The sequence below is a fragment of the Nematostella vectensis genome, chromosome 4 (assembly GCF_932526225.1).
Source record: "Nematostella vectensis chromosome 4, jaNemVect1.1, whole genome shotgun sequence".
In the NCBI taxonomy this organism is placed as follows: domain Eukaryota; kingdom Metazoa; phylum Cnidaria; class Anthozoa; order Actiniaria; family Edwardsiidae; genus Nematostella; species Nematostella vectensis.
In genome coordinates, this window is record NC_064037.1 from 8,791,149 (window position 1) to 8,815,842 (window position 24,694).

General features: G+C 38.8%; 2 protein-coding genes and 1 pseudogene across 5 annotated transcripts; 2 read left to right on the forward strand and 1 right to left on the reverse strand.

Annotated features, from left to right (window-relative positions):
• Nucleotides 1-83: 83 nt before the first annotated feature.
• LOC5500256 (neuronal acetylcholine receptor subunit alpha-10) lies at nt 84-19,023 on the reverse strand. 3 transcript variants are annotated; one of them, XM_048727164.1, is made up of 8 exons: nt 18,847-19,023; nt 9,853-9,894; nt 9,367-9,446; nt 6,525-6,667; nt 6,304-6,348; nt 5,075-5,184; nt 4,542-4,712; nt 84-2,055 (listed from the first exon to the last, which is right to left on the reverse strand). In XM_048727164.1, exons 3-8 carry the CDS (start codon nt 9,431-9,433, stop codon nt 1,047-1,049), a joined length of 1,545 nt encoding a protein of 514 aa, XP_048583121.1. In that variant the 5' UTR covers nt 9,434-9,446; nt 9,853-9,894; nt 18,847-19,023; the 3' UTR covers nt 84-1,046. The 3 variants fall into 3 exon arrangements, with proteins under 3 accessions (XP_048583121.1, XP_048583120.1, XP_048583122.1); XM_048727163.1 differs by lacking the exon at nt 18,847-19,023 and adding an exon at nt 10,846-10,957; XM_048727165.1 differs by lacking the exon at nt 18,847-19,023 and adding an exon at nt 10,846-10,954 and having other exon boundaries at nt 4,542-4,694.
• On the forward strand, nt 14,717-18,858 carry LOC125561788 (annotated as a pseudogene).
• LOC5506592 (acyl-protein thioesterase 1) lies at nt 18,782-24,683 on the forward strand. 2 transcript variants are annotated; one of them, XM_032374983.2, is made up of 11 exons: nt 18,782-18,898; nt 19,147-19,269; nt 21,086-21,117; nt 21,833-21,898; nt 22,199-22,246; nt 22,474-22,544; nt 22,659-22,718; nt 22,901-23,016; nt 23,618-23,669; nt 24,013-24,137; nt 24,347-24,683. In XM_032374983.2, the coding sequence occupies exons 1-11, from the start codon at nt 18,887-18,889 to the stop codon at nt 24,395-24,397; spliced, it is 756 nt and encodes a 251-aa protein (XP_032230874.1). In that variant the 5' UTR covers nt 18,782-18,886; the 3' UTR covers nt 24,398-24,683. The 2 variants fall into 2 exon arrangements, with proteins under 2 accessions (XP_032230874.1, XP_032230873.1); XM_032374982.2 differs by lacking the exon at nt 18,782-18,898 and having other exon boundaries at nt 19,082-19,269.
• Nucleotides 24,684-24,694: the final 11 nt, after the last annotated feature.

Here is a 24,694-nt window from a genome sequence, read left to right on the forward strand (position 1 = left end):
TTAATATCAGCTTTGCTAAGGGATTTACCTGGAAAAATATTAGTAAATAAATAAATAAGTAAGGAAATAATAAATAAATTATGTAACAATTTCCGATGTTTTTAATGGAAAAGCAGAGTGTGTCTTTTGAAAGTTTCTCCAAGCATATAACTGATAATTTAGAGCGAATATGGCCTGTATTAGTGCGGATTCTAATAATTATTTTTGTCTTTTCGACCTGACGGAAGTAAACAGGTGCGATTGCCGCTGGTTGCTTATTAGAATAAATAGTAGTAAAGTGTATTCACGATCTTTGTAGCAAGAGAAAACAAAGTATAACTAGAATGTTTCAACGTAGTTGTATATTCTAGAATATCACCTTGGTTTTAAGAATTCTTTTGCATGTAAAAATGTCAGTTTAAACGTTATTGGCTACTTCTTTGAGTATTGGGTTTTACATAGGTTGTTCCCAGTCCGCAGGCGCGTCCCCAGGATTGGCTGGGGAGGGTGCATAGTCAATGGTATCATATGGAAACAAAACATAATATTTATTTGGGGGGGGGGGGGGTACGCGCCCCCTACGCACACCCCTGTGCGCGCTCCTGTACCAGGGCATACTAATAAGAGGGGTGATCTAGAGGGGGAAAAATCAGTTTAAAAAATACGTCCTGAGTCCTTGAGAGTAAAAAATGGTACCGTTTACGTGTCATTATACTTTTACTTTTTACTATGTTAATGTTAGTTGGCAACGTGCACAAACTTTGAAGTTAAATCATCCGCACTCAAACTTGATCGAAGGCGAGAAGGCCGAGGTTCAATGGGTCAAGGGTATAAGCGGAAGCTGACCCAGTCCATCTCGTCCCTTTGTGCGCCGTAGGGTTTCTTTATGCTCTGTTTTTCATGGTCCTCGGTCGAAGCACTGCTACTATCGTGGGCTCACTGAACTGCACAAATTCATTTTGTCCCTTCGCTTCAAAGCACGTACTAGGCAGTGTGTAGATGACTTGATCAAGCCCCTTGTGTATTCCGTCAGACTTTACATTCGCATTGATGACGCAATTTCTGCCTCAGAACCCGAAGGCCTTTTGAAGTCGTGGAGCCCTGGGGAACACCGCAAAAAGCGTCGCCAAACCAATCAAAACTGACATCCAGAAGAATAGCCTGTCTAAGACGCGCGTGGCGAGCTTCCATTCCCATTCTCTGACGGTTAGATCTTCCTCACTTAACTCTTCCCCGTCCTCTCCTACAACTGGTGACCGCTCCGTCTCGCTTGCAGGATCACCAGAGAATTCAAATGCATCGTCCACAAAGACCACCTTATTCTTCGTGCCGTTAGTGTGAGCCTTAATAGAGCCCCGTGTATTTACAAAGTGACTTCCACCAAGATCATACTCTCCACCCGGGTTGCTTATCACGTCATTAAGCTCGCGTACTAACCGATCATCCTTTCTGTTGTCAGTATTTTCCGCGTTGTGACGTCTCGGGGTGCCTTTGAAGCTACCGTCCGGTCTCTTGGGCCGTGACTTATTCACAGTGTCACGCAATCCTACCACCTTTGCGAGCCACACCAGAAGCAGACGGCGCATAAATGGAGACATTCTAGTGGTCTTCCGGAAGCTGAAGTTGATGACTAACGCGGACGCGCCAAGCGCTAGACTCAACTCGACACTAGTCGCGAAGTAGTACTGTCCCAGCAATGGGAAATCAAAAGATGGGAAGATCTGCGAAGTGAGCTGTTGGAAAACAGTCATGGCAAGAAGAACAGTGATACTGAGACCAATCCTCTCTCCGCTTTCCGGTGGAAGAATAAAACCGAGGAATATCATGCAAGAAATGAGAGCACACGGGATAATCAAGTTGACGCAGTAGTTAAAGAAGTTCCGGCCGATGTGTATAGTAACGGTGATGTCATCAAAGCTCACAGTGTCGTACTCCACTGTGTTACGTGTGGAAGAGATGTCTAAAAGCTCCCATTCGCCGTTTTTGACGTAACTCGTGGACTTGCCGTTTAAATGCCAGTTGACAAGTCTGATCTTTGAACTGTCCAAAGACCAAGAGCCGAACTTCAAGTGGCAGCTGTAAGCAGGGAATGGATATATGAGCAGAGCACGAGTCGAGGAAGCCCTCAGCCCCCATTTGATCCCAGCAGTTAAGAGGAAAACAAACGAGATCTAGACAGTTCTTGTAAGTGAATAACATAGGGTCTGGACAAAATAAACAGGACAATCAACAATATATAATCTGCACATTTGTTTTAGTCAATCGACAACACCGAAACTATAGTCATTTGACAGCAGAAACAATCATGATACAAACTTTGAAGGGAAAGTAAATGATATTGATGTTGCACACGCATTTGAATCATGATACAAACTTACAACTGCTCGTCGATCGAAGGGGAAGCAGATGGCATTGATGTTGCACAAGCAATTGAATCATGATACAAACTTACAACTGCTCGTCTAAGGGGAAGTAGATGACATTGATGTTGCACACGCATTTGAATCATGATACAAACTTACAACTGCTCGTCGATCGAAGGGGAAGCAGATGGCATTGATGTTGCACAAGCAATTGAATCATGATACAAACTTACAACTGCTCGTCGAAGGGGAAGTAGATGACATTGATGTTGCACAAGCAATTGAATCATGATACAACTTACAACTGCTCGTCTAAGGGGAAGTAGATGACATTGATGTTGCACAAGCAATTGAATCATGATACAAACTTACAACTGCTCGTCGAAGAGGAAGTAGATGACATTGATGTTGAACACGCATTTGAATCATGATACAAACTTACAACTGCTCGTCTAAGGGGAAGTAGATGACATTGATGTTGCACAAGCAATTGAATCATGATACAACTTACAACTGCTCGTCTAAGGGGAAGCAGATGACATTGATGTTGCACAAGCATTGAATCATGATACAAACTTACAACTGCTCGTCTAAGGGGAAGTAGATGACATTGATGTTGCACAAGCAATTGAATCATGATACAAACTTACAACTGCTCGTCGAAGAGGAAGTAGATGACATTGTTGTTGCACACGCATTTGAATCATGATACAAACTTACAACTGCTCGTCGAAGAGGAAGTAGATGAGATTGATATTGCACAAGCAATTAAATCTTGATACAAACTTACAACTGCTCGTCGAAGAGGAAGTAGATGACATTGATGTTGCACAAGCAATTGAATAATGATACAAACTTACACTGCTCGTCTAAGGGGAAGTAAATGGCATTGATGTTACACAAGCAATTGAATCATGATACAAACTTACAACTGCTCGTCGATCGAAGGGGCAGTAGATAACATTGTTGTTGCACAAGCAATTGAATCATGATACAAACTTACAACTGCTCGTCGAAGGGGAAGTAGATGACATTGATGTTGCACAAGCAATTGAATAATGATACAAACTTACAACTGCTCGTCGAAGAGGAAGTAGATGACATTGATGTTGCACAAGCAATTGAATCATGATACAAACTTACAACTGCTCGTCGATCGAAGGGGCAGTAGATAACGTTGTTGCACAAGCAATTGAATCATGATACAAACTTACAACTGCTCGTCGAAGGGGAATAGATGACATTGATGTTGCACAAGCAATTGAATCATGATACAAACTTACAACTGCTCGTCGAAGAGGAAGCAGATGACATTGATGTTGCACAAGCAATTGAATCATGATACAAACTTACAACTGCTCGTCGAAGGGGAAGTAGATGACATTGATGTTGCACACGCATTTGAATCATGATACAAACTTACAACTGCTCGTCGATCGAAGGGGAAGCAGATGGCATTGATGTTGCACAAGCAATTGAATCATGATACAAACTTACAACTGCTCGTCGAAGGGGAAGTAGATGACATTGATGTTGCACAAGCAATTGAATCATGATACAACTTACAACTGCTCGTCTAAGGGGAAGTAGATGACATTGATGTTGCACAAGCAATTGAATCATGATACAAACTTACAACTGCTCGTCGAAGAGGAAGTAGATGACATTGTTGTTGCACAAGCAATTGAATCATGATACAAACTTACAACTGCTCGTCGATTGAAGGGGAAGTAGATGACATTGATGTTGCACACGCATTTGAATCATGATACAAACTTACAACTGCTCGTCTAAGGGGAAGCAGATGACATTGTTGTTGCAGACGCATTTGAATCATGATACAAACTTACACTGCTCGTCGAAGGGGAAGTAAATGGCATTGATGTTGCACACTCATTTGAATCATGATACAAACTTACAACTGCTCGTCGAAGGGGAAGTAGATGACATTGATGTTGCACAAGCAATTGAATCATGATACAAACTTACAACTGCTCGTCGAAGGGGAAGTAGATGACATTGATGTTACACAAGCAATTGAATCATGATACAAACTTACAACTGCTCGTCGAAGGGGAAGTAAATGACATTGATGTTGCACAAGCAATTGAATCATGATACAAACTTACAACTGCTAGTCGAAGAGGAAGTAGATGACATTGTTGTTGCACATGCATTTGAATCATGATACAAACTTACAACTGCTCGTCGAAGGGGAAGTAGATGACATTGATGTTGCACACGCATTTGAAAATGGCAGGACTGGACCAAGTCGCGACCCCCTCGCTACTGAGCGTCACGTCTGTCGTGTAAGTGGTTCGTCCACCAGCGGTATGATCCTGGGCATCCACACTGGGAGATGTAACAAGGCTACAGTTATCAAACAACAGGGCCATAGTTATCAAACAACAGGGCTACAGTTGTCAAACATCAAGGCCATAGTAACCAAACAAGAGCTACAGTAATAGATGTATTTGTAAAGGTTTGAGATTAAGGCTAGGGTGGGGGACTATTTTCCTACCTTAGCTTTTTCAGTGCTACACGCTTCAAATAGGATGCGAGAATCACAATTTTTAGTTGACATCACTAGCCCAGAAGGATTCAATGCACACGAGAACACGACGGAATCCTACTAGTGATAAAGGTCATGTCAATCAAAACTGATTCTCACATGCTAATTGGCTATCTCTAGCTTTAAAACTCGGACTTTTTATCAAATGTGCCCTACGTACTTGTTATACAGCAAGATATCCGGGACCCAGATCTGCTGTGGATCGACCACCAATTCGCGCGTGTCGTCAAACTTTGACTCATTCCAGCAAAGAAAAGGGTCTGTCCATCTCTGCAAAAAAATGCATATAGTACTGTTAAAGAAGGCCAATTACTTCTCCATTTTATGCTCCCGCTCAATGGCGAGTCACACAAAACACCCATTTTCATCGGCTAATTCAAGCACGTAACCAATATATTTTTAATCAACTATCGTCAATAACATATCGGACTTCATTTGTAAATTGTTATTTTAAAGTTTTCTTGCGAATAAGCTGCTTAATTTTCAATGATAACCAAAAACAAAGGACTGGGTGCTCATCATTCTTTAAGGCCTATTTTTAACAGAAAAGGTGACCGTTTTTAACAGAAAAGGGGACCGTTTTTAACAGAAAAGGGGACCGTTTTTAACAGAGAAGGGGACCGTTTTTAACAGAGGTGACCGTTTTTTTACAGAGAAGGGGACCGTTTTTAACAGAGAAGGTGACCGTTTTTTTACAGAGAAGGGGACCGTTTTTAACAGAGAAGGTGACCGTTTTTTTACAGAGAAGGTGACCGGTTTTTTTTACAGAAAAGGGGACCGTTTTTAACAGAGAAGGTGACCGTTTTTTTACAGAGAAGGGGACCGTTTTTTTTACAGAAAAGGGGACCGTTTTTTTTACAGAAAAGGGGACCGTTTTTAACAGAGAAGGGGACCGTTTTTTTTACAGAGAAGGGGACCGTTTTTTTTACAGAAAAGGGGACCGTTTTTAACAGAGAAGGGGACCGTTTTTAACAGAGAAGGGGACCGTTTTTAACAGAGAAGGGGACCGTTTTTTTACAGAGAAGGGGACCGTTTTTAACAGAGAAGGGGACCGTTTTTAACAGAGAAGGGGACCGTTTTTAACAGAGAAGGTGACCGTTTTTAACAGAGAAGGTGACCGTTTTTAACAGAGAAGGAGACCGAGACGAAGAGTTAGGCGGAGACGTAGAGTCCCTACTTGGCGTGTAAAAATCGGAGCGAAAGGGACGCAAGCGGAGAAAAAGGTAGAAAAGAAACTGTTTTTTCACCGCTTGCGACTCCTCCTGCACCAATTTTCATACGAACATAGGCGCTCACGTCTCCGCTAGAAAAAACACCGACTTTAAGGGGTCCGTAATTGTATTTACAAAGGCTGTAGTGTATAACCGACATGGATAGAGCAAGTCTTACCTGTCTAACCCAGCCGTAAACTGTTATAAACTGTTCCTTTGCGTTCTGGGGAAAAAGTGAATTCTCAACTAAGTAACAAATCCATTAATAATAATTAAAAAGGCGCAGCGCGCGCGCATGCTTATAACTGGAATAGCCTATTCCTCTCACATTAGGAGAGAGGATGCGCAGATGTATATATCATATACAATTGGTGCAAAATTCGATATGTAGCTACCTACCACGTCTTTGATGTTAATCAGCGTAAACTTGAACTCGACGTCAACCGGAACACTTTCATTCACTCGCGGCAAGAATGACCTTCTGGTCTTTCCCGATCCGAACAGCTTGTTGTGTAGAAGCTCTTGGGTCGCTGCGCGTGTATCTACAGGAGAGGATACTTCACTAGAATTATTGAAAAGTTTCTATAACAGACAGAGGCTGACACACAGGCATACATACAGATAGACAATTTATTTTTCTGCTAACTGTGTTCATTTCTGGGGCAGTCGCCGGAATCCAATACCGTAAAAAGCAAATTACTTTAGTCATTTTTTTTCCTTACGGTGAACGTGTAAATTCTTTCTTACCCACAACTGGAAACGTGCCCCTACGGGGGTAGGTTACAGGTGTGTACACAGGGGGGTGCGCAGGGCGCGCACTCCTTTTGGCGGCCAAATTGGGTCATTTCTTATTAAGGAATCTATAAATACTATGCTTTTTTCCTTATAATACCTATGACTGCGCACCCCCCTCGGCCAATCCTGGAAACGCGCCTGAACTTCCCATTCTTACAAGCATTAACCACAAATAATTACTCACAAATCATTTTTCTAGAGAATAGTCTCGGCATCCGGAGTGCCCACTTATGGAGCCAGACCATTAATCATGAAAAACAGTCTTAAAGTGACTGTCTTGATAAATAAGTACCTTAATAGAAAAAACTCTAGAAGTGCCACCGCACAACAAATGAAAAAAGTAAAATCGAAATGCCGATCAGCGAAATTATCTATATTAAAACATGATAAAATGGCAGGAAAAGTACATGAGTTAAGTTTAGTGTATCAAGTTTATGTACGAAAATGTACTGTTTTCTGGAAACAGGAATCCTGCTATTTCTTGATTTGGCTTTATTTTTGGTACTATTATTTACTTCAATTCCCCCCCCCCCCTCCCCCAATAATATTTTCACCAGTTACAAAAAAATATAGGGGTTTCCATAAGCAAAAATAAAAACTTGTGAATTTGCTTTATTGGGATAATCAACATGGATTATTTTAAGCAGCTCTGGCAGTAATTATTTAATTAATGTCGCTTTACGCGTGAAAAGGAAATGCCCGCTTTGCAACGCAATGAATACACTAGGCACGACTATGGCAGAATATGGGGGGAGACAGACCGATCGAAAGCGAGTTAGCGTGACATGACGACTAGCGCGTGACGTAGCAACTGTAGTGTAAGCATATGACCTTTAGGCTTCACTCATCTCCCCTACGCTCCGCGTGAAGGATCGGACGAGAGTATTGGCTGGTCCACAAACAAACCCCGCCAGACAGAAAGACAGTGTCTCATTTTCTCGAGGAAACAAGCAATAGTTGTTACTATGTATAACCTCGGTGAATAAAGTTTAATGTATAGAATGACGAAAGAGCCAACAAATCATGAAAAAGAAAAGTATATTCATTTCACCGATATGTCTATGAGCACCTTTATACACCTATTTCAATTAAGTTTGACTATAAGAAAATGGAAAATGAAATAAAGTTTGGCCAATAATGTTTTCTTGTATTGAAAAAGCGTTCATTCATTACAAGGACCTCGCTACAAACCTTACTTTATCCTCACTGAATGTTATTAACAGATACAAGACAACCAGTGGTGTTTGGCATTTATCATTTTCTATTTTCTTATAGTCACCCTTAATTGAAATAGGCGTATAATAGCAAGTTGTCGGGAAAACAATGAGCTATTTTGAAACTTTTAATGGCTATTCACATCAAGCAAAAATAAGCTTCCCCTAACCTAACGGCAAATAATTCGTATGAAAAAAGAACGTTTCCAATGTCGTGAGCGACGGCGACCTAACATTAATGTCATTTTTAAGTTGATATCTTTCTTATCGCCATTATAAAGACTATCAGCAAACAAAAACGCCGATAAAAAAATAAAAAAGAAATTAACATTCACATTCAAGACTCTTTCTGTAATATGTAATTTCTTTTTCGGAATTCTTCGAAATAGGCATCATCGAAAACATACGAAGATTAGTTTAAGCTGAAAAGGCACACTTTAGATATGCTAGAACGCCGGAAATTCCTGAAAGATAAGTTAGCCCTAGGAATAAGAAAACAATAGTGTGAAATAGAGAAATGATTCTGTCCAATGCAAACATTTGCCGTTAAGGTAAAATCAATAACAAGTGCATTACAATATTTGTTGTCTAACAAATATAACGCGTATACCTTGTTCGTCGCGGATTTGAGTCTTAGCGAAAGCGTTAATTACTTGTTTCTAATTAGCCAGTGAAATGAAAAATTACGAAACATAAAATAATATTGCGTAGGGTACCTTTTTTCTGTTTCTATGGAACTAATATTTCAAAAGGCACCCTTTAGAAATGGCAACCTAGGATTTTTTTTTATTTTTTTGTGTGTCTTTTTTTTCTGTTGTTTTGTTTTCGTTTTTACGAATTTTCTCTTTTTCCTATGTGCGGTTTCTGAAGTACTTTAGACCAGAGGAATAAAACAAGAAAATCATTTTAGCACCACTTATAAAAAAGAAAGGCGTTCGTAATATAACAATTAATTCGAAGAAGACTTAAATCGCCTACACTTAAACAATTCTTAAAATTGATTTACACTAGGTTATTCGCGTTTTGCAGGCCGTTCCTTTAATTCTCTACCAGGACTAGAAATACGATATAAGAGACTATAAGATTACTTCATCTCGACAATAATATACCAAACAAATGCTGAAATTGGCTATAGCTTTTCAGCGTTCCTAGGGCCTCTAACTTGAAACCATGAATACCCAAGACGTATCTCACCTTGACTTTCTAGGGATTCATGGAAAAAGCTGCTTTACCTTTGGTTGGCTTGACTGGCGTAAAGATCGTCAAAAGGGCAAAAGTAAAAAGCAATGTCTTATCCATTCCTTGGAACAATCTGCGAAAAAAAATGCTGGTTGCAGTTGTATATACCCCTCAATTTTGTATCCAATTATCCGAGTGCGTTAAATTTATAGTCCGTAAGGTGCAACTTTGTAATTCAAATCCGACGCAACATAGAAACATTAGGGAAATCAAGGACATATTCAAATCACAATAATATTTTTTTTTCCAAAAAGGTGTTAAACTATTACTACTGTAGTAATGTAGCCTTCACCAAATTGTGGAGGAATTGTACACGTTGGTTATACACGTTTGTTAGGAAGTTTGGTTAACATGAACAATTTGCTTTGTATGTTTACAGCTAGTTGTGAGGTGAAGTTATAGATCTCATATCTTCTGAAAGGCAATTATCTAATTACAGGAATGGGGAAATTAGTTTCTCTATGAATTTCAAAACATACCCTTCTAGTTGGAAGCTTGTACATGGCTGAGATCTTCTTCCCCTAACAAACACGAAGCGTTAATTAGTTGGTTGAGAATGCACTATTATTTACGTCTGGTCATTAAATAAGCAACTCAAAGGCATTCATAGTCAATAAACCAATAAAAATACATCCAATAAAAAAAGGTAATCCAGGGCATTCAGCATTGACAAAAAGTATGAAGCATTCTTGTGGAGCAATATAATATTACACTCTTCTTTTTCTAAAAGAACCTTTTTTATAAGAACGTCCAGGCTGGGATTTTGCCAATTTTTAACTGATGCTAAGAACATGCCAAGGCTCAGATAGCAGCATTTCTTTTCTCATTAGAGTGATCACTCTAAAAATGAAGAATCAAATTGTGTTCATACTAGAGACTATTCTTATTGTGTATGATTTCAGGTCACTAAAATTTAAGAACATTGATATTGGACGTTTTCAGCCTTAAAACGCTCTAAAAACAAGAACGGCTCAGCCTCAAATGAAAGTTAGACATTCTTAAAAGAAAGAGTGTATACTACTTTAAAATGTCTGCGATGATAGTATTTCACATACATGTCATTTTCTTAAAAGATAATGATTTAGAAAACGTTCGCTTTTTGGTCTGGGGAATAATCAAAACGAGAAAAACGATATCAAGTATATACTAATATAGAACGGTAACCAGTAACATCTAACCTCGCTTGGAACAACTGTCCAAATAATAAATTTATATTTATGGTTGTTCAACGCACTCACATAGTCTATAGAATAAAAAAACCCTCTGAACAAATCACCAACAAAAAAAACAAAAATAACTAGAAGATCATGCAACTATTATTTCATAAATCCTTATTTTAATGATTATCTTTTGTTTAACAAAAATACTTTATATTATTTTGAAAAAAATAAAATTGGAAAAACTATAGTCAAATACTAATGGATGATAAAAGGAATGAGCTAAAAAGTACAAAATGGAGCCACGCCGCTTACCAACAACCTGAAATCGCTCTTGATGTCTCTAGTCAATGCCACCATCTAACTTACAGAATTAGACTTGCAAAAGACTACCATAAATGAACACAGATATTTCGATTGGCTTGGCATAACTCTGACAGAAGAAAGATATAAAAGTACTCAAGTTAACTAATTCTAAGATATTATTGATAGCGCTTGAATGGGTAAATTCCGTCCTTAGAATGATGAAAAATACAAAAGGATGAGCTTTAAACATAAACAAATGGGGAAAGCAGCAAAGAATTGACGAAAAACGCCATGACGAGAAGCAACGAGATATTATTCATCTTATTTGATTATCATAATTTTCATTCTTTGTGACAATTCTGGATCTAACATTATAGGTTACTAAAAGTAGGTTCTGAGAAAAAAAACTGTCTTATTATAAGGTACATATACAATAAATATTTAATGACAGTACACAGTGAAAAAATAAAAACAAACCTGGATCGTATTATTTGCATTTTCAACAAAAATAACAAAAATATTAAAAGTGCAGCATGTAGTAATGCGGCGAGGGCATGGCTAGCGCTTGGCATTGTCCTCTTGGAAACGATGGGAGTCTTCAAGATAGTCAAGATAATCTTCAACGCATTTCTTAAGCTAACGTTATAGGCTATCGAAAGGAAGTTCTGAGAAAAAACTGCCTTATTATACAGTACATACTCAAAAAAATTAATAGTAAATACAAATGCATCTAATAAATATTTAATTACACAGTGAAAAAAAGAATTGAGACCATTTGCCTTGTGAAACCAAAAGTCACTATTAGTGAAAAATATTGGAAAAGAAGACGTATCTCACCTTGGACTTACTAGGGCTTCATCGAAAAAGCTACTTTTTCAATAGGGAAAAAAAAGGGAAACAATGGGAAAAAACTATTGTCTACAGATTTTCCAGTTTCTCTTCTTTCAAGTATTATATTCAGATTCAAAACTATAATGCTGGTTTAAAATTTAAAAAAAAAACAGGAAGTATAAAGTAAATTAGTCTTGATTAAAAAAAAAGAATAAGTTGTGGCGGGGCATTAATATACGCAAATCAATTGTTTCGAGCCTCTGGCTCGAGGGGCGTAAGAGGGCGATTCAATTCACCGCCGTATGAGAAAGTTGCTCTCTCTCGCAATCTCGATAAGGGCATATTACTGTACTTTATTTCAATGTTAAATCGGCTGAGACTGGCGCTCTAATGGCGTAAAGGGACCCGAGGAAGAGCCGGGTATTCAGTGCGTTCTAATTTTGATCAAACACTTTAATGCGCCTCATCTAAAGATGATTGATTCTTTTAATCAATAATAGAATTATTACAGCAAGAACAATACGTTATCTGGTTATGTACTCTTATGTAGACTCTTCTTTTTCCTGTTATTTTAAACGCCTAATGTTTTTCATATATTTTTTTAAAAAATAACGCACACGTTCTTTGACAATTGACATGGAAAGCCAAAAATAATTATCCACGTTTGTTTCCAGATAAGGTTGTGATGCACACATTTAACAGTTTAAAGGCTCCTTGAGTTTACCTAATCGTTTGCTCTACAGTTTTTACAATTTCACGATGAATTATTTACGTTTTTAATTTTATTATGAAGCTAGTTATTGTCGATAAGAATGATTTTTTTGGGCGGGGTGGGTGGTTGGGGATGGGTGGCGGTTCCGTACTAATTAATGGACATTATTTTATGCACCTAACTTCGGACACAAAACTGGGTTCCTACTTTTGTTTACGCTATTAAATATCAGCAAACTTTTTCATTAACTCGGGCTGAAAAAAAAAAAAACGGGCTAGGATTTTCAGTCCGGGCTAGCGGGTTGAAAATCGCCATGTAATTGCGTAAATATATCAGCCCGGGCTGAAATTCGTCATTTCGTGACAGGCAGGCTGTCTCACCCAAATATTCAAACCGCAGTTAGAACCGAGCATGATGAAAGAACTCGGCAAAATTGGAATCCTTGTTTTGTCTAAAATATAGCTGCAGCTATGTTGAGGGAATGATAAAATTAGAAAATTTAATTGAACAAAGTAACTGCGAATTTAAGTCATTACTTAAAAAAATTGTTTACTCACCAAATATGCATGTTAGGTGGATTTTACGATACTGAATTTTTGATAACCTCGATTTTACGATGGCGTTCCTTTCTCCCGGCGGAAATACAGTGAAATGTATAAGAAATTACGATTATAAGATATTACGATATTGGATACAACGATTACGATACCAATCTGTTCTCCAAAGCGTAATGTTGACCTCCATACAACGATATTACTGATTCTCTCTATCAACAAAGAAAGAAAAACTCACGAAACCACACAGTACCATCGATTTTTTTATTTGACTCGTTAAGCACAGATTATAGTCTTACAGTAAGAAACTGTACAGTCTTACTGAGTACAGTTATCTCAGGCTTTTAGGCTTGACTACGGGCTCTTACGCAGAACCAAAGGATTTTCTTGAATATCTCGCGAAGTATACATGGTATGGCAACAATTAAGCTTGGCATAGTGGCAGATCGTGGTAACTTACAACAGTTGAAATTGTTGTTGCCATGGAAACGCGTTTAATTGCATAAATTTAAATTTGAATTATCTAGAATCACTCAAGTAAAAATGGGGAACATTGACATTACACAGATATGATAGCCTTTGTATCTGGTCCAGGATGTCAGCGAAATATAGAATTTGTATGTTACCACGGTAACCGTTGTCATGGTTACGGGGTCGATGGACCAGATGAAAAGGCTATTTTTTATGGGGCTTTTGGCTATGAATAAATTTACGTGTTTAGAACACCAATTTACACTACAAAAGTTTTCCTCATTTTCGTTTTAGGCTTTAAGCTAATTAATATGCAAACATGTGCACATTTGCTCCTTCCATAGCAACATACTGTGCAGATAATGTTTTTTTCTTATGGTTATTCACCAGGCCAAATTTTACTGTTGTAGGTTATCGCATTTTTTCGAATAATGCTTGAATATCCGCGTATAAGCTCATAGTCAAGCTTGAGACAATATAATATTTTGTGAAGGTTAATCGAGCGTTCTTAATCGTACTCTTGACCGACGTGGTGTCTGCACATTTCTATGCAAAGTCCTCTACGTCAATTAAGAATCTTCTCTCTTCTTCCGGTTGTGTCGATGCTTTTCGACACCTTCACCCTGACCTCCGTCAGTTCTCTTGGACAAAACCTGATGGCAGCTTCGCCTCCAGGATTGACCTAATCTGCTTTCCAAGTTCTTGGCTACATAATCTTTCGTCATGTACCATCTCTCCCTGTCCCTATTCTGACCATGCTTTTGTTAGTGCTTCTTTCTGCTTGCCGACTTCCATTCCGTGGGGTGGAGATTATTGGAAGCTCAATACCTCCATCCTTTCGGACCCTTCCTATATTCAACTTATTTCTTCCTTTTTGGCCTCTTGGCAGCTCTAACTGCTCTAACCGCAATAACTTTTCTTTTCTTCTTAATTGGTGGGACCTTGGGAAACTGAGGATCAAAATACTATTTCTTTTTGTCAAGACCACAGGTCAGCCCAAAAAGCCGAACGCTACTCTCTATCAAGCGAACTTGACCGCCTGAAGGGAGAGGTTGACGCTGGCGTCATCTCCTCCCTTCCCCGTCTTAAGGTGGTCGAGCAGGCAATTAAAGAGCTGGGCATTGATCATGCTCGTGCTGCTCAAGTTCGCTAACGAGCTCGTTGAGTAAAAATCTCTGTGGCAAGTTAATGCCATCCGAAATGATGCTGGCATCACAGTCACCGACCAATCCAGCATCATGGGTGTTTGGGTTAATTTTTATAAATCCTTTTTACTGCTAATTCTGTTGATCAGCTACCTGATAACTTATGCATGTTTATATCTACCGCAGAACCATCTGAATCCTGTGAGGGACACCTCTCTAACGAAGAGGCTTACCGTGCCCTCCGTGGAATGGCCCGCCGTAAATCTCCTGGCATTGACGGCTTACCCATGGAATTCTATCTTGCCTTTTGGGACTGCCTAGGGCAAGACCTGGTGGATGTCCTTAACCATGGGTATGACCGTCAATGCCTCTCTTACAATCAGAGGCAAGGCCTAATTTCCATCTTATACAAGCGGGACGATGCGCTTCACTGTACCAACTGGCTCCCCATCACCCAGTTGTGTGTGAATTACAAGATTGGCGCTAGGTCTATAGCGGGTCGTCTTCTCACCTACCTAAAATCCGTGCCGCCGAATCCACGGCCTTCCCATTCCCTCGTCCAATTTTAAGTATTGTGGTTTCACAGTATGCAGATGACACCACTGTAATCTGTAAATCTGACGACTACATCTTGGCAACCTTCGACACTTACGCTCTTTACGAGCGGGCTTCCGGTGCTAAGATCAACACCGGCAAGTCGAAGGGTCTATGGCTAGGTCCGTGGCGTGACCGACTAGACCCTCCTGTTCTCCTTCGTTGGTCCTCGCACCGTCTTCCACTTCTAGGCACCTTCATTGGGCCTGGTAACCTTGAGGTGGATAACTTCAGGCCTCGAGTGACTTCCTTGGTAAATGTCCTCATCTCTTGGCGTCAACGTCATCTATCCTAATGCCCTGGCTTTGTAGGGGATTTGGGATATCGTATCTATTCTACCTGTCCCCCCCCCCCCCCTGGGTAATAAAAGAAGTTAATACTGCTACTGCAGTATTAGACTTAAAAGTCTTTCTCTGGTCGGGGAAAAAAGACCTAGTCGCGCGTAATGTTGTTCGGCGGATGCAGATGGCGGTCTCAAATTCCTTGATCCCTCCTTCAGAGTGGCGGCGTTCCACCTCCAGTGGCTCCGTAGTTACTTTTACTCCTCTCAAGCTAAGTGGAATCTCTTCTTTCGCCACTTAGTCCTTGACCGTCTTCCCAATAACTTTCTTCACAATCCAGTCACTCTTCCTAGAGAGCAATTTCCCCCTTTTTACCTTTCAGTAATTGACGCTTATGTTCAGGCTGAGGGTGGAGCGGTACCCCGTTCTTCCTGTCTGAGCCTATTCGCCAAGAACTCTTGTCCTTCTCCTCTTGAGTCCTTGACAGCTGCTTCAACATACAGCGCTATTGTTGGTAATCACTATGTCCGTCCACATTGTATTGACAAATTCTCTCCAACCTCCCCAGATGTGGATTGGGAGGAGACTTTCTCAATGTCATTCATTCTCAATTCTCTCATTCTCTTTCTCAATGTCATTCATGTGTCCTTGATCGCCATGCAGCCGTTTTCTCCTGGAAGGTGGCTCATGGCGTTCCCTACACCGCTCATCGTTTAGTCTCATCCTTTAATTATGATGTCCCACTATCTTGTTTTTGTAATGATCCTGTTGAGGATCTCCCTCACCTAATGTTTCATTGCCCTCTAGCGCAAAGCGTGCTCAACTGAATCACTTCTATACAGCACGGTGCTATTCCTGATTCTCCAAATTTGGAGCTCCGCCATGCTTTGTTTGGTTTTTCTAAGCAGGAATTGCAGGTTATTTCTCCAGTGTTCTTCTACCTCCTCGTGGCGATGCGTCACGTTCTATGGCTTGCTAAAAACAACTGGCTTCCGCGGCATCTTCCCAAGTGCGTTTGAGGCTATCAATTCCATCAAAGCTCGCCTACGGGAATTTCTTCCCGTTCTTTTCGCTCGATGTAAGTCAAGCCGGTCCCGTCGCACCTTTGAGTCATCTTGGTGCGCAAATGGATTCATTGCCAGAGTGACCCATGGTCAGCTGGAGGTAACCATATAACTTCTCTTATTCCGTTTGCCTTTCCCCCCCCCCCCCCCCCCTCCCCCCCGCGGTCTTCTTAATTGAATGTACTGCGACTGGGTGGCTAACTGCCTTTTTCTTTATGTCGTTTAAAGTTTTGTAACTTGTCTGATTTCCCTCCATGGTCTTCTTAATTGGATGTACTGTGGTTGGGTGATCTCGTGTCATATTATGTCTGTCACAGTAGCGTGGTTAAGTCCGCCATTGTCTGTTTTTATAGTTCGTGCCTAACTCCTTGTGACTACCAGGAATTTTTGCTCGACTCTTATTAACTTTTCTTGTCCGATTACCCTCCATGGTCCTCTTAATTGAAAGTACTGTGGGCGGGTGATATCTTGTCATACTAAGTCAGCCACAGTACTGTTGTGGAGTCCTGTCATTGTCTGTTTTGTAACTTGTGACCACCCCACGTGAACACGTGTATCCTCTCAGTCTGAAGCGGGGTACTCAGACACCCTTTCACGGTAGAGGTGGGGTTCGATTCCCCAGAACTGTTTTCCTCCTGGTGGAGCCTGGCCTGTCATACTTCCCCTTGTGGGATGGACACAATACAAAAAAAAAAACATACTTTATGGTCACACTAGAGAATGACCGTAGCGGTCACAGGTCGATGACAAAGCCCTTTTGTTTAAAAGTACTAGGCTTTTGCCGGAAGTTGAACACCGGAAGTATATATATGAAGATTACTGTGTTGCTAAAGCACAGAAAGACGACAAAAAGTTTACATTCTCGTTCCCAGAGCTCCTCGGTCATGCTTCCCTCCGACACACAACAGCGGAGGAGCTCTGGGAACGAGTTTACGGAAGATCCATCCGACTATCCGACGGTCGATTGACACAAAAGTCCCTCCAATAACTCGTAAATGCTTTGGATTTAAAGGACAAATAATAATGGATAAGGTTTGTGTCCAATGTTAGAGTGCATTGTCCAAAATTGGGGGTATTTGGAAAAACGGAACTTAAATAGCCCTTATCAGTCACACCTTTGTTATTGGTTTCATTTAATATTAGAACGCTTCTAATGTTCTTAAATCTCAAAATAGCCATCTAAAACATGGCCGTAGCAGGCCTCGAATTTTTTTTTTAATACTTTATTCACCAAATCAAATCGAAAATTTCGCATTGGCTTCCCCAAATCAGCCAATTGAAATTTATGCTTTTTGAACTTAGTACTTTGTTAGAATGACAAAAGAAGATCTAAAAAATGCGAAACCGATGATTATTACTGAAATGTGTTTTTTTTATAATAATCATGAGCATGACAGGTGCCAGGCGTGACAGGTGCCAGGTGAAAAAGACATGTGACACCTTAGAGGAAGTTGCCTTTTAGATTGGGGATTGGGGAGGGGGAGGTTAACATTTTTTAAATTCACTTTTTCATAGATTCTCTGTAAATGTTACAGAGGAGGAAGGATGGAAGGAAGGGAATACCTGACATACCTGAGATGGATGCCAGTAAAGAAAGCCCCTGGTAGCAGACCCGCCTGCTAGCCAGCTCTTAGTTCAGGCCTGTACCTAGGAGGGTAGCTAACTCTGACAATAAACGTCCCGTGGAGATACCGCAAATACCAGGATTTTTCTTGGGGGGGGTGGGGGGTGTGGAATCCAAAAAAGTGGAGGGGGGGATAAAAATCTTTCCCCGAAAAAACAAAAAGGGATTTTTTTATGCCTTTGCAGTATCTCCACAGGATGTTTATTATCAGATTTGGCTACAAAAAAGTCGGACTTATAGATTAATGACTTACCAGAGTGATCTAGCTTATATTTTATGGTTTTGTCTACAAATAGCACATCTATTGAGAGCCGAAAGTCGACTTTCCTTCCGTTGTGACCCCCCCCCCCCCCCCCCCCTGGGCACAGGCCTGATCCTGTAGCATGTAAAGGGTGCACCGTATTGGTCTCCATTGGCCTTTAGCCCTAGTGATGGTACTTAGCCTTTGAGCACTTGAAAACATTTTTTTTTTTAATTCAGTTTCCTAGTTCTAACAAGGACGCAAGAGTGTAAGCTGTATGCATACATGTCAACTCTCCCGCATTAGGCAGGAGTCTCAAGATTTTGGACACCTTCTCCCACTCTCCCGAGTTGAGCCCTCTAAATTCATAGGGGAGCACATACTCAATATGTATTAAGTTAAGCCCTGTTTTTCATTTGCAGGCAGTTATCATAAAAATCTAAATACAGGTCAATTTTACCAGTTATACCTACACACGCGTGACTCGGGTTACCTGTGGTTGTGATCCAAACAGCAAGGAGACACCACAGGGAATGCTATGGGAAGTAAGTAGCTTCTTTTAAGGGGGATTATCCAGTGCTTGATATATTGGAGTAATGCTGTATAACCAATTCATTCTTTTAACTGTTCAAATCTTTGTTCAAGACTCCAATCTTCCAATCTGTCAATCATGGAGAATAATTATCAAAGTTGAGCCTGCGATTAAATGAAACATGCGCGTGAGAGAGTTGAGAAATTGCGCAGTAGATTTGCTCTTCCAGCCCATTTGATCGGTTTCATGATTGCCATTCAGAAATACTTTCGTGGCTTCATTCCATCTACAATCATTCAATTCTTGTGCTGTTCGGCTCCGAGGGAGATGTCTGCGTTCCCTGCCCCAGTTGTGCATAAGCCCAGTTCGAAGCATACCGCGACGGTAAATATTCGAAATCTTTTCCTTGTAATGTGTCATCTCTTCCTTAATAACATCCCCTTTTAACCTATTATTATCTCAATCTGCAAACTGCAATATTAACTTTATTTTTGGCACAGTAAAACCGATTTCATTAATAAAAAATTCAGTCCAAATGCAGATTAGAGATCATTCTCTAAATCCCTTCTGGCAGTTTGATCGCAGCTATTCTCGGTTGTCGAGTGGCTTGTGATGGAAATATAAAGTGTAGCATTTGGGTACGTATGTATGAGTCGATGTATTTTCAATTTTTTTCTTTTTTTCATGAGCTTTAACCCAGGGAAATGATTCACTGGTCCCTTACAATGCAAATTCAATTCTCTTAGTATTGCACGCATCCATCTCATCGCGGCTATATTGTAGGTAGAGAAACTTCGATGCGTTATATTCCGTTTTCAAACAGCTGGCCATAGCTTAATATTTTACCGAAAAAAAAAATAGACCGCAAAACAGATTCAGATTATTGCTTCCAAAGACGCTTGGGATTTCACACGTTCTGTGGAGGTGATCTTTGACTACTAATTTTCTCCCTCTTCGAATTATTGAAGACTGTATTTGAACTTATTTTGTTGTTTTGGGATTTCTATTTTTCATTTCAAAACAATGTCTAATATTCCAATCTATTTTTTTCAAAACATATAATGTTTGCTATTCAATACCTATGATAAGCTGATACATTGGGTAAATACGATATTTTCAAGCATTTTTGTTAATTTGAATTTCAAATCATATCATCCTTGCAGAGTAAAAGTTAAATAGCAAAATAGCTTCAAATTCCATTATCCATGGGTTTAAATGCAAATTGGTTAAAATACTCAAAGGCTGCAATTTGTGGTCTCAAATCCTTAGGTATAGCTTTTTTCCACAGACCTGCTGTGTCTGTTTTATCTCCTAATATCCTGATTGTTAAAAATATGGTGTTTTACAGAAAGATAGCTAATATTTATGATGGCTGTCTTTGAAGGTTTTAAATATTGCTACACAGATAATTTTGAAACACTTTTTGATCTAAATCATTCATAACTTTTGATAAGATGAGATTCATCCCACAGGCTTTAAAGGTTATAACATTTCTTTTTTGTATTGTGCTAGCTTTAAACATAATGCATGCTTGCTATTGTATCAAACATGTTAACATTTTAGGAGACATATTATTTGAGGTTAATCTTAGCATAATAAAATATATTGGTAATTGGAAAACAGCTGCAAGGAAAAGAAGCAAGCAGTTTTTACACAATTTAAAGAGTATTTTGACCAATAATGAATGTACTGTATATTACCAAAAGTGGTATTACACAATGTATGCCTATGCATTATTTTCATAATCAAGTAAAATATAGTAAAGGGCATTATTTTTGGTAGAATATGCATGTATTTTAAAAGGGTGTTGGAAGACAAAATTATGTCAGAAGTATGTCAGTGCTAATGGCCGAGAGAAAATAAGAGAAACATAATGATGCCACAAAAGAATTTTGAAAAGTCATCACTTTTCTGTATTTAACACCATTTTTTGATTATTAATGATGTAATTTGTATGGTCACAACTTAAGATTCTACTAGAATTATTTCTTTCTTACAATATTGATTTAACAAACACATATAAAATTCAGACTTATTGGAAAAGAGTCTATTTGAAATACTTTTCTGTGCAAAGAGAAAAAAAAATGGATTTTAAAAACAGAGTTTGAAAACTCTTTTCTGTCAATCTTAATGCAAATTCCAACCTATTTTTACATGATTAGTATTATCCATTGTTATTTTGTTATTGTTATTGGTTTAGGTGATATTTCTTCATGGTCTTGGGGATACAGGGTAAGTCCATTTGTACAAGTGTGTTTTGTAATTATAAGGAATAGTTTCAGAACTTTTTTTGGCTTTCTAGGGCTGTGGTTTTGGGGTTTTAAGAATGTGTCTGGTTCATGCTATTAGTTAAAGCCGCATTGTCATCAGTTTACTTCTGTCTAACAATCTCAGATGATTTTTTAACAGAAAATGGAAAAATATTTCAAAATTGTGAAAGCAGTGTGTCTATTGGAAGTTTCTTTGAGGATGTGTTTAATAATTTAGAGCGGATGGCCTGTTAAATAGCGCATAATATAGATTCTAAAAGATTCTATTGTCTTTTTATGGTTAAGGTTTCCATCGGACCTCCAGAAGTAAACTGGTGACAATGCAGCTTTAACTTCAAATCTGAAGCCTTGAAAAGTCACAAAATGTATCTGAATGTAGATTATTTTGGACTCCGTGATAAAAGATGCAGTGTATTCTCTCCTGCACATTACCAAGTCACACAAAGCATATATTCATTTCCATTAAATAATTCAAGTAACCAAGATTTTTTTTAGTCAAATATAGGCCATGAACTATCAGACTTCATTTGTGGATGGTGTACTGTATTCAAAGTTATGTTATAGATAGTTGATTTTATTTAAAATGCAGACAATAACAAGGGATGGTTGATAAACATTCTTACTTCTCAATGATGCACTTTTCTCCTGTTGATCATTACATTTGTTTTCTGTTAAAGTCATGGCTGGATGGCTGGGTTTGAAGAGATTCTTCCAAAACATGTGAAATATATTGGTCCTAATGCGTGAGTATTGGTATCATTGAATGGCCACACCTAAGAATAGGTATAATTGGTTATTTAGTAGAAGTCATTTTCTTATTTTGATTTTGAGTATTCTGTAAGATAACACTCTGGGATTCCAATTTACAAACTGAGTTCTGTCTTAAGTTATCAAAATCATTTGAAGCATTATTATTGGCAAGCACTTTTTAGCTTTTACAGTTGTCCACTTCATATAAGTTATCAATCATGCTTTTTATAGTTCAAAAGTAAGGCAATCAATTACTGTACCATGATTTATGCATTTCAATCTATTTATTCCAGGAAAACAATGCGTGTTACTCTTAATATGGGGATGCAGATGCCCTCTTGGTAATGTTATCAAATATACTAGTTTATTATCCAATTGAATGTTATTTATTTGATAAATATTTAACCCATTGACACCTGGCTACGTTTTAGCACGATATACCAAAACAGACCAATTTCTGTATCTGTTGGGTACTTCTCTTGGGTGGTACAGGCCAGTTAAGAAGGCAATGGGTTCATTTATCATTGGTGTTGCAGTCCTGGCAAATGGTATACTCTAATTATTTCAGGTTTGACATATATGGCCTACAGCCTGATGCACCGGAAGATCAAGTTAACATTAAAGCAAGTGCTGATTACTGTAAGTGTTAAATACCACCTTATTTAATGTGGTCGCTTGTTTTTATTGCCATTAGCATTTAGAAAAAAAAAGACTTTTGCAACATGGTTTTAACTGACTAGTACACTATTTTAGTGACATCCTTAGTGAAGAAAGAAGAAGAAAGCGGGATACCAACAAATAGGATAGTGATAGGTGAGATATTACCAAAAATCTGCTTGCCATTATGGATGTGGCATATTAAATATTTGAAAGAAATTTGTCTTATGTTAGATTTGCCTAATGTTACAACATTTTTCAACTGCCCAACTGATTAGACTTGTTAATCTTTTGTGAAAACCTCACTTTTTCTTTTATGTCTCCTTTTCCTACTACAGGTGGATTCTCTCAGGGAGGTGCTGTAGCTCTTTATAACACATGGTCTACGCAACACAATTATGCTGGTGTTATAGGTCTCAGCACTTGGATGCCTTTACACAAAGCATTTCTGAGTGTATGTATTCCATTACTAATAGGACCATTCCGCCCATATTTGGGAGGAGGGGGATGAAGGGGTAGCTGTAAAAGAAATATCCACGACATTTAAATTCTGGTAATGAATACTGTATTCACAGTGTATAAGCCACACCTTTTTCACTCCAAAATTACCTTTAAAATTAGGGTGCATCTTATATGTGGAATGCCACTTTATATAATTTGGATGGAACGAAGTTGAAACCAATATGATTTTCAAACGTAAGAAGATGCCAAAGATAAAGGACAGTCATGGTGTTGTTCTTCACGGAAACGCTTTTGGTTTTAGTTCGATTGAATCGTTCACTGCAAATTTGCTTTTTGTGGCATTTCTTTCTTGAATTACTGTAGCACACAATGCAAGTTTTAAACATTTGAATTTGGACTTTTTTTACTATTGAGCTCAAAATTCTGTGTGGGTAAATACGGTACATATGCAAAACATAAGTTTTTTTGTTTAATTTTGAAGTTTCTAAGGCTATAAGACTTTCCTGAGGAAATTCTGTTGCTGCCTATACAGATACACTCTAATTTTAACAGTATTGCCTTGTATCTCACCATTTTTGTCAATCTTTCTCTAGGAAGTTAAGCCTTCTATCACAAATAAGGATATCCCTATATTACTGGGACATGGTAAGTTCTAACTTCACCTTGCTATGCATCAGTATTGGTGAAATTTGGTTATTGTTTGTCTTAACTCGAGCAGCAGAATCTCAGAAAAGTGCATGTGAAATTTGCTGGATGGGGGGGGGGGCGTATATACAAACGAATGGTTTAACATCTATGTACGAATCTGACCTTCAATAGCAAATATAGCTATTGGCTACCTTTTGCATGCACTTTCTGGCTCACCACAAGTCATAGAAGCTACGTGCATTGACTTGTTGCCTGTTTGTGGTAAAGCACTTAACAAGCAATTACGACTCACACTTTCTGTCACCGTCCAATATTTACTGTAGCCTTGTTTTTATTCCAGGTAATGCGGATCCTCTTGTAGATTATGAAAAAATGGGAAGACAAACTTTTGGTCTATTAAAGACTGTTTACAGTGCTACGGATTTTAAAACGTACAGTAGGATGGGTCACTCTTCATGCCCAGAGGTGAGTGATAAAAGTACTGCAAAAATAGCACAGTTAACTGCTAATGATATACAATTTCTGATCTATGGACAAGAGTCATGCCATTTGTTCTAAAAGGGGAGAATGTAGGGGCCATTGGAATGACCTCGCCACGTGTCTATTCTTTTTTAAATTGGTTGCTACGTCGAGACTTCGTTTCCAACTGTTGGTATTTTTTTTGTTTCTTTCAGGAAATGAATGATGTTAAAGAATTTATAATGAGAGTTCTACCAGAAAATTAGAGTCATCTTCTCAACATTTTGAGCAAAACCTAATTTACGGAGCCAACTGCCGTTATAAAGTGGGATTTCAAAAGCATGTTTTATTGTTTTTGAAAAAAAATATTTATATAGCACATGAAAGAGTGGCCGGTTTTCATTTAGAATCACAAGCATAGTAACGAAGCCATTGTGAATAGGACCCATTAGACAATTTCATGCTAACTGTAGATTATAATACATTGCAGACAGGGCACATGATTGTAAAAACTAACAGCTAATTCACTTAATAAATTAATGTCATAAATGAGGCTGTGTAGT